The 15,389-nt window shown below is 34.8% G+C and overlaps 2 protein-coding genes across 2 annotated transcripts; one reads left to right on the top strand and one right to left on the bottom strand.

The window, feature by feature from the left end:
- The first annotated feature begins 4,676 nt into the window (after nt 1–4,676).
- Nucleotides 4,677–8,016, top strand: LOC103941132. The gene is made up of 6 exons (XM_009351324.3): nt 4,677–5,023; nt 5,167–5,309; nt 5,482–5,664; nt 6,159–6,263; nt 7,238–7,442; nt 7,521–8,016. The coding sequence occupies exons 2-5, from the start codon at nt 5,289–5,291 to the stop codon at nt 7,265–7,267; spliced, it is 339 nt and encodes a 112-aa protein (XP_009349599.2). The 5' UTR covers nt 4,677–5,023; nt 5,167–5,288; the 3' UTR covers nt 7,268–7,442; nt 7,521–8,016.
- A 1,592-nt stretch (nt 8,017–9,608) lies between these two features.
- Nucleotides 9,609–11,900, bottom strand: LOC103955392 (probable pyruvate, phosphate dikinase regulatory protein, chloroplastic). The gene is made up of 3 exons (XM_009367313.2): nt 11,409–11,900; nt 10,075–10,714; nt 9,609–9,923 (listed from the first exon to the last, which is right to left on the bottom strand). Exons 1-3 carry the CDS (start codon nt 11,883–11,885, stop codon nt 9,820–9,822), a joined length of 1,221 nt encoding a protein of 406 aa, XP_009365588.2. The 5' UTR covers nt 11,886–11,900; the 3' UTR covers nt 9,609–9,819.
- Between the last annotated feature and the right edge of the window lie 3,489 nt (nt 11,901–15,389).

A 15,389-nucleotide genomic window follows, 5' to 3' on the forward strand; every position in this document is an offset into this window, starting at 1 on the left:
TTCTACTTTATTTCTCTTGTCGATGTGGGATATTCAACAACAATTGGAAATGAAAACTCCTATCTATTTTTTATTGGCTAAGATCCGCAAAAATAGACAGGTGGGGGGATTTCCACCTATCAGTATTCGCTGGCCTGGATGCCTGCATAAACAATATTATTTGGACACTGGAAATACATTATGAATCTCTGATTGAGTGAGATACAGAAGAAATAATGAATTATAATATGAAGCCATACAGAGAGAAACATTCTCCAGTTTCATGATTTTTGATAACCGAGTAGATCGACACGTACTTTTCATATTCATTTGCATAGAAAAGAACCGATCGACTGATGAAGTTCAAACTTCAAAGTGATTATATTCATACACAGCCTGCTGTAAATGGAGAAGCAAACACAAAGCAGAAGACTGCACAACACAATCAGCGGGGAAGCAGCAACTTACAGCTTTACGAATTACTTCATTTGAATTTCAGAATATGCCTTATCATATATATATATATATATATATATGGAGCACTTTTCTAACAGAGATTTTGCTTTATTATAGAAAAACAAACATGACAATCTTATAAGACCTCTTATACATTTCACTGTTTTCCTCTTTTTTGACTCCCAAATATGACAATCTTATACGGTATTTACAACTTCCCACGAAATTATATCGTCTCGATTTCATCGATATTGCAGTTGAAGGCCTGCAGGATATATAAATTTTTTATTGTTTGTATTTGTAGTGTTGATTTTTAATTCCTTTATGTACATTTTGAACAACCATTATTTGCATGGCTTAGATGAAATAAGGATATGCATGCCCTAAACACTCATGATTCTGCACTTCTTGGCGGCCATACACGTTAATTTTCACCTCATCCTGTTGTGGTCTCTACTTCGATATCCTTCCCTTTGGTTCTTTGTGCAAATCACAACCGTCAATATAGACAAAAGTGGGTTCATCCTATGTTTGTTTTTTCCGACATTGACTGCATTGTTTGGAACTGTAAATAATTTAAGGTCGTCCTTCTCAAGTGTTGAAAGTTGTCACAAAGAACCAAAGGGAATTTAATCTTAGCTGTTATTGCCTAATAGCTTGCTTCCTCAAGAATCAAAAGTCACTTTGCACCTCAAAATTGAAGATGCATGCGTTAAACACATAATTTTGATCCATAAATTCAAAGATAAACTTACCTACGTACCTCTGTATATAATTTTATGATACTAACAATGACATCTCGTTACAAATAAATTCTTCTCATAACTTTGAAGCGTGCTCAATTTTGATTTTATTTAAAGCTACAAGCCTACAATAACCAATAACGGAAATCGCATGTTCCATCTCAACTGCTACACGTTGTTGTCAAAATCAACAAATTTTAAAGCTTCATAACAAATTTTATAGAAAACAATGAGGATCAAATTTAGCTGGTGGGGAATTCATCTAGAATAATAATAGAACCTGTCATGTTGTCTTGGATTTTATGTATGGTTTAATAAAAGAGAATTGTTATTAGCACTCCAAAAATCTCATTCTACACTCCAAACTTTATATATTATGAAAAAAAAATACACTTATGAGGAGTGTAGAATGAGAATTTTGGAATGCCAATAACACTTCCTTAATGAAATTGTGGTTACTTATTGTTCTAGTTTAGCACTAAAAGACAAAATAAAACAACAAAAATAACCTTATTCGTTAGACTAAGTGGAATGTCATGTAATTAAATTTGAAGACAAGAGCAAGTTCCAACCGATATGTTGCCAATCCTATGTGAATTGACATATGAGAAAATATGATGTCAAATAATTTTTAATTATTTTATTGTGTGGATCTCATTAATGGATTAATTATAGATCTTGAAATTTTATTTTAAATGATTTCTTTTTAAAATAGATCATACAAATATAATTTATAACGAAAAAAACATATCGGTTCGGAAAAAAAAAAAAATCTACCATTACCACATCAATCATTAAATTAACATTTGATATTTATCTTTTGATATATTTATTAGAGATGCTCTTAAATAGATAAATACCGACAAAAATGGACACGATTTTTGTTCTATCCCAAACAGAAAAGTGAGGAAGATAGGGACAAAACAAAAAGAAGAGGAAGAAGGAGGGAGAGGAGGCGGCGGCGGCGGCGTACGCCCTGACATGCGCCGCACCTTTGCTTGCCTCACCATGTGCCCTTTCATGCTCTTTTTTTTTTTTTTTTTAAATGTGCGCTTTCATGTTTATCTGGTTATCTCACTTATTAATAAAGGTTCCATTCCACATCATTCCTTTTTCTAATCTTCTTTTCTACCTTAACTTTAGCTCTGAAGAAGTACGATGGAATTAGCGTTTCTTTAGAATTATTTTTAAAATAATTGAAAAATGCTCTCAGATCAATTTTAATGATGGGCTAAAAATTAAATTACTCCCTAAAATTTTCTCCCAAACCCAATCCAACCCAAGGGAAATTTTGGGTTAAATGTTAAATGCTAAACCAATGCCAAATTCCCTTCAAAATTTAGCCCAAAAATCAGAGTGGAATCCACCCAATATTTATCAGAAATTTTTTTAGATTAAAATGTTCATAAAATTAATTTACGATAGTCTACATATATATATTTTAAATTTAATTTAACAAAAAAAAAACCTAAGTTCATTCTTTAATAATCCCGGGCTAAAATTTTAGACTATAACGGTTAGAGAAGAAAAGCTATTTCTTGGTTAAAAGCTAAATTTTTTGGGCTAAAATATTTGGCTTTTAGCCATTGGAGATGGTCTGAGTAAAAATAAATTTTAAATTAATTTTTAATAAAAATTAAAGCAATTCTTGAAAAAGTACTTGCAATGCTTTTATTTCTAGAATAAGCACTAATTATGTTTTTCCACAAATCACTTCAAGTGCTTTTGGAACAGTTAAACATTTTCTCTAAAAGAGCTTCAGTCCTTTAAACAACACTTCGAAACAAACTCTTATTTGTTGAGAAATGCTTAAATTAAGACTGTCAATTGACTCTTTGCTACCTCGTATTTTTTACACTATATTTTAAAATATTGACAGAAAAACTAGAGAAAAATGCTCTCAATATTTTAATTCTTAATAATACAGATAGTCTTGGATTAAAAGGATTGATAAGTATATGTCATGGTTAGATATGAAATAAACCAATTGGTCATGATTAGCGTGCCCGCTAGAGCCCGTCACGTTCTGTTTAAATTACATTATAATAGTTTAATTAAAATATCATCTTTTTATAAACATGTTAAAAAATAATACGAGTAGTGTTTGATTTAAAACATTCTTTGATTACAATAAAAAGCAAATTGGGATATAGACCTGATAAGGCTATGACAAAGCCACAATTTTCTTTTCTTTCCTACGATGCGGTGCTAAAAAGCGACTCGAATGACATGTAAATTGACTGCACACAGGTTCGCCGTATTGGCTTAAACTCGATTTCAACGCAATCAAAATGTCTTTATAATTTTTATCTTGAACACTACATTGAAAGTGAGAACTCGATTTCAAACTTTATATTTACAATTCAGGTAGATAATTCTACATCAAATAAAGTAAACGGAAAGAGAGAAAGGAGACCAAGAAAGATTTTTAAGAAGATTGTCGTCGATCCCTCAACCAAAAGCAGAGAATCTTTCTCTGATTTTTGCTCTAGACTGCTAGAATTTTCAATATGTTCCTCTATAAAAAAATACAAAATAAACAGCTTCTTTTTACCTTTTTAAACAATCGATATTATCTGCATTAAGCGGCTTGTTAGATTAAACTATAAGTCCATTTTGTAATTCATTATTGGAATTTTTTTTTTTTGGGTCAAGTGTGATTCATTATTGATTTAGTCCACTTCGTTGGATTAGCCATTCGCTAACTATCTGCATCAGTTTTTATATTATCTTTTATTAAAGGGGTTAACTGAGAGAAGATTCGGGGATTCTTCAATCACATTCGTTTATCGTACATTGTGCGGGTCAATTTTTGTCAAGTACTGTTTTATATTTAATTTTAAATAAAAAAATTTACAATGATTTATGACCGTACAATGTACGATGAACGGATATAATTGGAGAATCCTCAAGATCATCCTCCTAGAGGTTAACTAATCTATGTTGTAGATGCTATATATATATATATATATATATGGAATTGTTATTGGCATTCCAAAAATCTCATTCTACACTCTAAACTTTCTATATTTGGAAAGAAAAATACACTTGTAAGAAGTGTAGAATGAGATTTTTAGAGTGCTAATAATACTTCCCTGATATATAATCGTATGGATTCATAAATGTAATGGAGATGAATTTTTTTTTTACTATTTTATATGAATAATATGTAAATTAATTTCCATTTATTTTCATAGATGACATACAATTTTTTTTAACTATTTTTCATAAAAATGGTTAGTTTTTTAAATTAAAAAATTGTAAAAGATGCATAAATAAATAAATTTATTTAAAACTAAAAAATAAAAATAAAAAACTAGACTAAATTCAACAACATCATAAATTCTGAATTATACTTTTATATTCAAATTTTATGTATGATGAGTTCGATATTTTAATATATCGTTGTCGCACTTTTTTTCAAAAGACATTATAATTGTAAAAACAAAGAATTTAATCACTTTGAATAAGATAAAAAAACGTTAAGATTATAATCAAACACCAACTCGTGGCATAAAAACACCAAGAAATTTCTCAAAGACTCCCCACATGATCACATTCTTGCATCCTCACTCCCTTTCTGAATTTCTGTCTCTTCCTCCGCAGCCAAAAATTCCAACCTCTCTCTCTCTCTCTCTCTCTCTCTCTCTCTCCCTCCCTCCCTCCCTCCATTTTTCTCTTCTGCAACAAGGTTTTGCTGGAGAAACAAGATAAAAGACTCATTCTTCTCTTCCGGGTGACTACGTTCGCTGAGGTTTATAATTTTTTGTTCAACCACTTGGGGAAGTTGGAAGAAGAAAAAAGTGAAAGAAAATAATCAGAAAGTCGCAGTCTTCGTGTACAAAGTGAGTTTCTTTCTTATAATTTACGGGCTTTGTTCCATCTGCTATTTGTTTGTGACTTTGTTCCAGTTAAATCTTTCCAGTTTTGACTTATTGGGTTGTTTTCTTTTGATTTTATTTTTCAAATTTTCTTATTTCCCAACCAGGTGGTGACTGGTGACTGTACCGTTCGCTACGCAATTTCTGACGCTCCTGATACCACCCATTCTCTTCTTCTCCTCCATTTCTCGGTTCCTTAGCTTTCATTTTTCTACTAACTGACAGAAAAATGGCGGAAAATCCAAAGTTGGTAAGAAAAATTAAATCCAACATTTTCTGGGTTTTCTTTATTTTTTAATTGGGGTCTCGAAAGTTGCTCCATTTTTGTATTGTAACTGTTCCATTTGAGTTCCAAATTTTCAGAAAAGTTTTGAGTTACAGGGACTCTGTTTCTGAATTCGGGTTTCTGGATTTTGGTTTAGGATTCGGGTTCTCAGGAGGTTTACGGATTAGAAGAGAAAATGAGCACCCAGAAAATATCCGTTTCAGATCATATAAACGGGTTTCACTACACCGCCGATAAATCTGACAGCTTCGTCATCGACATGGAAAGCTTCTCCCATGGCGGCACCGATAAAGATGTCACTGCAAATTCTAGAGTCTCGGTAACGTTCTTATTCCTCTAATTTTTATTTACTTTTTCATAAGAGTTTGTGCATTTTTCTTCTCTTTTTTTCTCTTTGGATTTCGTAAAAGTGGCATCTTCTAATGGTAGTTAATCTCCCAATTAGTCATGGTATTTTTTCCTAAATGTTGGTGGTTAGGTCAGTCAGTCAGAAATATTTTCGTAAATTTTCATCCGACTTTGAATTTTATCTTTGTAAATTAGCGTAACTCAGAATGTTGTGCTCTTAAAAAAATAAGAATCATGACATTCTCGAAATAGAAAACAAATACTTATGAGATTGCGGCCATTGTAATCGAATGTGTTTCTCAAGCAACAAGCAGTATCATTGCTTGAGACAACAAAAGTAAAATTGCAAATGCAAGTTGTTCATTATTATTTTTTAAACTCTGTTTTTACCCTTTTCTGCCTTCTTTTTCCTCTTACAAAATTATAAGTGTTGACAATTATTTATGTTGGATGATAATGATGCAGAGAAATGTCTCCCGGAAATGGTCTCAGAGAGGTGGGGAGAAGAAGATAATCCGAAACGTCAATTCAATGACAAAGAAGTTTCATCTACGACATCTTCACCCCTCGGTAATAAATTTTTCCAGTACAACCGATATTCTACTTTAAATTAATTACTTTTCTGAGAGTGATTGCTCAGTTGAAATTGAATTGGCCTCCAGGGGTTTCAAACAATAAGAACAAAATGGAAAATTGGACCATACCTTAGTGTGTGCCACATTTGTGGTAATATATAATTGTTATCACCACCAACCTCTGCCAGCCTCACATTGAGATGGCTGACTCCCACACACCAGCCCTTACCAATTCCATATTATAATTGTTTCTTTATTATAATTAGGAAACCATTATCGGCACCACAAAACGGTTATCGTACATTGATTACGTGTAACGTCTCTTTAGAACTTGTTTGAAGTGTCAGTAACAACCTTCAGTTATAGATTGTTGAAGTGTCAGCAACAACCTTCAGTTACTTATTCATTTGTTAGTGTACCACCTAAGATAAACTTATGGGTATTTGAAATTTGTTAGCTGGAGATTAGTTAGGGATAAACATGAACCCACATCCATAATTCAAACTATGACCATCTCTAATCAATTTTATGTGGGGCCTTTGTAGTAAGTAAGTTGCAGTTGTGACAGTGAAATACAACCAGAATTTGGCTAGGTCAATTGGAGAGAGATTTTTCAATGTGCCTGAAACATGAGACAGTATGTCGTATGATATTATATAAGTGGAGGAAAGTTTTTTTTTCAAGTGTCCCTCCACTTGTGTAATGACATATGACATGTTTCTGTATTCTTGGCACACTGAAAAATTTCTCATCAGCTAGAGGTACAGTTGATGAATTTTCAGATTTTGATTTAGTTGGTAAAAGAAGGATTTACTGAATACCTTGCCCTTTTGTTTTGATTATATGTTTGGAGGCGTAGGCAGTTACATGTACCAGCATTTTGGGAAATTCGACGATGAAATTCTAGTTAGGCTACATTTCCTGTGCACATTTTGGTATGAAATTATTGAGTTGCAGCTACTGTTGTAGGCTCTAGCACGCCTGAAAAGTCCCCACTAGCTGTTGGGACCATAGATCAATCGAGCAACCCACACGTTCATCATCAGATCACAGTCACTGCCGCCAACATTGGCACCACCACCGAAGGGAGGTGCGTTGTTCGGAGGAATAGTTTCCGGCGCTCTTCCTCCTGGGGCATTGATCCCAAGAGGGTTCTCTTCTTCTTTGCCACCATGTAAGTTTACCGAGCTCTCTCTAAACCCTAAACCCTGTTAATAAGAGTCAATGACCCGAAGTGTTTTTTCGATGGCAGGTCAAGCATTGGAACAATCTTACTCATATACTTCACCCTTTCTATTGCCAAGTACAATGCAGATGAAACCAGTATTGACTGGCAGCAATGACAGAAGTTGTACACTTTCTAGTTGAATTTAAGACGCGAAACGATCCATAACGGAAAGGTGGCTCGTCGGAAAAAGCGGCTTCTTTCGACGAGAGATACGGTTTTTCGGATCGAGAAAAGCTAACAACATTCCATCAGCATGTCTTGGTACAGAAATCCAAAACTCCTTTTTGAGGCACTTTACAAAGTTTTAGAACTGAAGACAAAGACATAATGCATCGTGACAAGGAGGAGTCTTTCTTTTTCTTTTTTTTTTTTTTTTTATGTAGATGGGTGAGATCGAAACACATGATCTGTTTTGTTTTGTAAAATACTTCTTTTCTCTACATAGATTAGTAGGAGAATGTGAATCGCCTTGGAGAACAATTATTGAAGATATCAAATCGCTTTCTTTTTTCTTCGATTATATGAAGTATAATCATGTTTTTAGAGAAGCAAATTTCACGGCAGCTGTTATTACTTCCGTAGGCCACCATGCTAGTAATATGTATTTGGGACGGGATGATCCCGCCTCAACCTAAAAATGCTTCTTTGTTCGACTCTCGGGGACTCAGGTGTTCCTAAGGCTTCTCTTAAATTAATTTTTTTGTTTCTAAAAGATCAGTGGGAGGATCAGAAAGTCACATTTTTCTTTGGGTTCTCCTTCTCATCCTTTTTGTCTTCGCATTTTATTCGGAAAAATGATTTCCGCCCTTCCCTGTTTGCTTGCTCCTTCGGCAATCCAACTTCAGCCGGCTCTATTTGTTGTATTTGGCTCCCATGTGAGTGGAGCAATTTGGTCTTCACGCATGCGCACTTGGAGCTTTTGCTTTAAGGAAATACATTTTTGGAGTTCCAGGAGTGCAATGGTGGAATTATATGCCCGGGTTTTTCTGGAAGGCTCATTCCCTATGGCATTCAAAACCACAGAACATGCCATCCCCTATACAAACATAAGCCAAAAACAAAGATAAACACATGATTCGTTTAACCTCAAAACGAGAGTGGTTTTAAAACATTTTTAAGTCACGTCATGAGAACGATGGGAAGGAAGAATGTCTCCGAAATTCAAAAGTCATGTAAGAACCAATGTGACGGTATCTTAAGCTAATCACGAACGGCAGTGTTTTTGGCTTTGGAATACCGTCACAATGCATTCTCAGGCGTAGGTAATTCATATTTGGACTAAAATAGTTTGTGAATATGGTTTGCTCTTCAAGACTAAAGATTGCATATTTAAGCAGATGCGGGTTAGGCCAGTTTGGCAATCCACAAAGTCTTCCCTAGCAAAGCTGGCAATCAATTCCCTACTTGACAAGGCACTCTAGTATATTCCCAAACGCACCTAAAATACAATCTCACATGCTAGTCTAAATCTTCTACCCACCCTAAACTACCCTAATGCAGAAAGGAGAATTTTCACCACCCTCTTTAAAGAGTTTGGTTGTTTTAGGTATCACTAGGCCATCCACGATCGGTAGTAGTTAAAGTTTTAGTGCTCCCTAATTCCAGTAAGTCATAAATTACAGAGGTCAATTTAGAATTCAAGATGAAGAACCTAACTTATAGCGACGAGTTATAAAAGAAAGATAAGAGCAAATCAAATCAATAAGGCATTCCATTTGAAAGAAGTAAATATCCATACTAATCTTGGCACATTGGAAATCCAGTGGGCTCCTAAGAGATCTAGTAGTAGAAGTTGGATGCTCAACCTGAAACCCAAACCCTGCCAAGAGTTAACAAATAGAGTGGCATCCGGGGCGAGCCTCCTAATAAGTTCATGCCAATGTGTTCGGTAAATGTACATGTAAGGTTATAAAGGTAATGAAAACCACGGGGATGGTTCTGTCTCTACAACATGCTAATTCAGCAGAATATAATGCAAATGGTGACAGGCTTGTACATTTCGAAATGACAATTAGCTTTTGTAATTTTGTATCATATGCATGTGCAAAGCTTGATTCAAACCAAAGAAGGCTTTTCAACAGAGAAACCTCATGGCTATACCAGACATTCATGTATTGATAACACTATATATATATATATGTTTGTGTTTGTATCACGAGTATATAAATATAAAGAGGCATGCCATTCAGCATATTTTACCTCATATTTTGCTACAACAAATATATTCTTGTAGTGGTAGACTATATATGCTTATGTATGTATCGCGGGTATAACAAATTGCAGACAGCTCGGATGTTAATTCCTCGGTTCAAAATTTCCATCTCTAGTAGCGTTTCGATATTCTTGGCATAGAGCACTTGCGCTTCCGGTCGTGATAAAGTCTCAATACAACAGCTGCAGTTTCTTCTATTGCTTTTCCTGTTACTTCTGCACTCAACAAAATACGAGCACAATTAACTTGGGCAACAATACTATACCAATCTTCACATTACCAAATTAAAGCATAAGAGGAAAACTGAGAAAGATCACACTAAAATAAAACCAATGAGTAAAGACGTGAAAGTGCAGTTATTCTCACCAATTACTGGCCATACAGGATTCTGTGCAAGAATCGTTCGAGCAAACTCCAGCTCCTGTTTGACATGAACCATCTCGGAATAGTTACCCTTCATTCCTTCACTGAACCCCAGAGTCTTAGCTCTTGCTGTTCTAATTGTTTGCAACACTAGAGGATTGATAGTCAGACCAAAAACCTTTTCCGGGTCAACCTCAAAAAGGGCCTTTGGCGGCTGAACCCCCATCACAATAGGCACATTTGCAACCTTGTAACCTTTCTGCGCAAGATAAATCGATAACGGGGTCTTCCCAGTTCGTGAAACACCGACAAGAACAATGTCAGCCTTGTGCAAGTTCTGGGGCAATGCCCCATCATCTTGTTTGATGGTAAACTCAATGGCTTCAATCCTGCAAAAGTACTCATCGGTGAGAGGAAAGCTCCGGCCTGGGGCCCCACGAGGGAGGCCGGAGGGCGAAACACCCAAATGGGTAGCAATGGCCTCTGTAATTGGGCCCAACATATCTGTCGTTGGTATGCCCCAGTGCCTACATGCTTGCCGAGCAGACTCCGCCATTGACGGGTCAGCTAAAGTGTACACAAGCAGAGCACCTTCTTTTGCTGCTTGCTTTATAATCTCCATCAACCTCTCTACATCATCAATCTGAAAATTTTTCACAAAACCTCATTTTGCATTCTAAATTAGCATCAACACAGGCAGTATCAAGGATTACAAAATTTGAAAATTCAGATTAAGTACTGATTTGGTCTACTTTCTTTTCACTTAAGCCTCAAACATCATAATAGCAAAGATTACAAACTTATTAGTTATTAGAAAATTTAGATTAAAGTACTAATGTGAGCTACAATTTTCACTTGAGCTACAAATATTATAACACCAAAGATTATAAATTTATTAAAAAAATTGATAAAGTCCTAGTCAGCAGTTAGTTCATAGTCAAAACTGTTTAACCTTGATTAGTGGTGATCTGTTGTAGATTAGTTTCGTACTGATCTACTAAAAATTTCTCAGTTAATTACCGTAATATATAAATACTACTGTACACAGTCATTGACGACTACTGAAAATCATTATTCGGTTTCTTTTTACAAATTTATGATTTTTTTCAGCTTATGCTACGAACATTATATTAGCAAAGATTTCAGGAAAATTGCCAAAATGATCACTTTACAAATCCCAATTACTGAAATGATCTTTTTTTTTATTTTGGTATGTTTTGGGATCATTTCATATGTCGCCATACGATTGATATCTGATTTTGATCAATTGAGCAATTGGGATTTGATTTTTGATCACTTGAGCCAATTTCCCAAGATTATAAAGCAACGAACTTTACCCCGGAAAACAAATGGGTATTGACGGCGCAGCCCCGGTCGACCAAGCAATGCTCGAACTGCCCCAACGCAGCGTTGACGGAGTGCTCCACCGTCCACCCAGTTCCGTCAGAAACCATGTATATCGACTTCCCTGCCGTCATCTCCATGCCTTCGTCGCTATCGTCACTTTCCGATGCAGTACTATCATCGGGATCTAACGAGACGCGGTCGGTAGACTGCAGCCGAGGGTTCGGATCCAGCAATTGGGTCCTCTGACCAGCGCGGTCCAATTTCCGACCCGAGCGTACGGACCGTGCCCGGGACCATCGAGTCAGCTGAGGGCTGCCCTTGATTTTCCGGGCATGTGATTCCGAACCGGGTTCGGAAACGGAGGAGGAGGCGGCGATGGGAGGTTTGAGAATTGGCTGGGGATTTGCATGACTTGTTCGGCGCGCGGGAGCGAGGTTCGGGAAGCTCAAGGTGGAAGAAGCATTCATTATTTTATTATTATTTCCTTCTCTTTTTCCATTTTTTGGATCTTTATTTTTGCCTGAGATTTTTTCTCGCTGTCGGGTTTGGGTTTGGGCCTAGTGGGCCTCAGCAGTCTACTTGGGCAGGCCTTTTTTTTTTGCACACCTTCGGATAGAGACAAATTTTCAAACACTAATATTACCCATGTCCGAGTCAAATGCCTCTAAAGTTTAAACAATTGAATATTTCTCTACGTATATTTTCTTCTTTTTCCTTGTATTTTCACTTGTGAATTTTCCATTTTAAATTGACAGTCACACTGTCACATGGTGTCATCTACTCATATTATAACACATAAAGAATAATATCACATAACATTGTGACTCACGCCAAAAATACTTATCATATGATACAGAAAATGCATTTATTCAACATGGATAACATTGAGAACTCCTACATTTATTCTTAAGGAGAAATTAGACTTTCATCCCTCATTTTTCTATTTTATTGATTGAAACCTTATTCATTGTCAAGGCCTTTTGATTTTAATCCATGTGATTATATCGATAATAAAATATTTACATGTCATCATGTTCAAATTTTATCTTTCAAATATATCAATTTAGTGTTAAAAAAAGTTACATTTGGTATATTTATATTTATGGCTAAAATTTGTATCGTATATTTTCTTGTTAGTTTGTACCCATTTTCAATTAGCAACCATTTTTCAATTTCACCAATTTCTTTCTAGTTTTAGTTTATACCCATATATTTATTTTATTTATTTTTTGTGCCCATTATTTTTAAACTTTTATTTGTACTTATAGTTTTTTTAATCTTTTATTTGAACCATATTTTATTTATAATTTACTAAAATGCACACATATTTTAAAATAAAAATAAATAAATAAATCTGATCATATTTAACACAATTCAAATTTGAGAAAAAAAATTAAAAATCCTTATATGGTTTAAACTTTGCATGATTATAGGGAGAAATTATTTATTTTCATTATTTAACTTTTTAATTAATATCGAAATTTAATATTTTGACATTCAATCAAAGTATTCAAATTAATAAAGTTAATTTTGATCAAACTAAGGAGTGAAATCAAAATTTTCCTTTACTTAATGGATGCTCATATCAATGTTTCCTGTATGCTTTAAGCTTTATGACTTTATAATATGTCCCCACTCATTGATTGAAGGATTGATCCTTTTTTTTTTAAGGAAAACTAATAAAAATGATTTGAAAATTTTGAGTTTTAACAATAAGGACAAAATGAATGGTAAAATGAATAGTACCATGATTGACTTTTTAGTGTAAAACTGTGGTTTTTCGTTAAAGTGAAGAGTACCGGGAGCTTGTCATTAAAGTTCCCTTTTTATTGAAAGGAGAGGGGAACCATCCAACCTCTTCTTTTTTTTTAACATAAAGGGAGATAACGGGTGGCAAGCAACGGTTATCCAATCTCCTGATAGTTGTTAAATATAAACAAAAAGTAAAAGAAACCAGAAAGAAGTTGGATTATGACATCCTATTCCTAACAAGTTATTTACTTTCTATTTAACTTCTTAATTTGAAATTTGGAAACTTCTTTTCACTTTGTTTTTCTTTTTTTATCGTAAGAGAACTCCACGTATTCTCATGGATACTTTAATCCAAGAGAGGGGACAATGATTTTTGAGGACAAAAGCACAATAAAATGCACAAAAATTAAAACGCATGACGGATAATTTAAGTCTTTCTAAAGAGTGAGATAATGAGAAACGAAAGGGTAACTAACACTGTTAAATTGCAGTACTCGAAGTCACAATATGCAGTGAAGGGAGCATAAAGACTCCAAGGGGGCAGTTTGTTGCGCCGGACTATCTCAGACTGGATTAGCTTCAAGAACTAAGCTGGATTGGCTTAGACTAGACTAAACTGGACTAACTTAGTGAAGCGTTTGGTGTAGTATTGGACTAAGAAACTGGATAATAACAAATTCTAATATTATATTATTTAATATATAAATTATTAATATTTTATTATGATCTTATCTTTTTCTTCATCTTTTCCTACCATTTCTGTCCCACTCTTTTCCTCTTCTCTCATCGTCCCACCCTCTCCCTCTTTTTTTCCTCTTAGACCTCTCAATTCATGTCTCTTTCTCATTCCTGGTCAAACTCCTTATTGATTCCACTGTCTATTTCTCTGTCCTCCCTCCCTCTCTAGCTATGTGTTGTTCGAATGGAACCTCACGGCTCCAATTTTCCCGACGAGTTGCAGGTTTCCCGATGTGTTTTCCGGCCAACCCTTGTCAAATTGGATGAAGTTAGCACCGCCAAAAAATTCATCACCATCCCTAGACCGAGATCTTAGCTTTGAATGCTCGAATTTGTCATGGGTTTGAAGAAGCCCAATCAGGCCGAGACTTCCAGGCCATTTTTCGGCCACATTCGACCACATTTTGGCCTCTATTAAGGTAAAATTGTAATCTTGTCACTCCCAGCTTCAATTTGGTATATTTTATATGAAAGATGGTTGTGAAATGGATCTGAAAGAGAGTCGGAAAGTTAATGATTGGTCTAGGTGACCGGAGATGACGAGGAGTCTGTCGGGAGTGGTCGTTGAGCATGACGAGGACGAGAAAGAGAGGATAGTCTTAGCTAGTCCCATGGTTATTGGGGGGTCTCGCTAAGACCTCTTAGTGAAGGGTTTTGTCCATGCTAGTCCCTTTTAGTCTCATTAATGTTAGTCTCAGCATGGAACAAACACATTATTGGACTAATAACTAGTCCAGTCCAGTTCAGTCCAACTTAGTGAGAGCAAACAAACGCCCCCCAATAATATAGGGCCAGCCACATGATATAAAGGGCAGGTCCCATATACAGCCAAAGGTGTCACGTGATAACATGATTTTTTATATAACCATATGTTTACATTAAAGAGATAAACAAAATAAATTGATATCAAACTTACTTCTAATAAGATTCAAATTTAAAATATTTTACTTAGAAGTATAAAAAATATCTTTAAATTGTATTATTATGAGCCGACATCTTAACATCAGGTGCAAAATTGAAAAGACCAGCATGCTTTGGGCCTCCTATAACGAAGACATAAAGATTGTACTTAACGAATCTTAAAAAAAATAAAAAGCTTCCACCAATGACATGACATAACATGTTAAACCCATTTCATTTCTATTCTTTCTTCTGTTGGTCGAAGTATACGTACTACAATTTAATGATATTTATATTCAATTATAAGTGAAAGACTTATTAGGAGGTTGAAAGCATGAAACTAGTAAATTTTTTTTCCCACTTTGCCAACTCTGCTGATGAATATATAAGAACATGTTTGGCATTTTGTATGTACGAAATAATGTCTGGATATTATCGTAATCTTATCAAACTATTTATATTATAATTTATGTATCTATTAAGTAATGTGATGCTCTGAATCTATTAACCATGTCATTTACTTGGTACACAAATAATTTAAACTTTTTTGCAAATAAATGACAATTCATATGACTTTTTGA

The sequence above is a fragment of a genome, unplaced genomic scaffold, assembly GCF_019419815.1.
Source record: "Pyrus x bretschneideri cultivar Hongxiangsu unplaced genomic scaffold, Pyrus_bretschneideri_v1 Contig19, whole genome shotgun sequence".
NCBI lineage: Eukaryota > Viridiplantae > Streptophyta > Magnoliopsida > Rosales > Rosaceae > Pyrus > Pyrus x bretschneideri.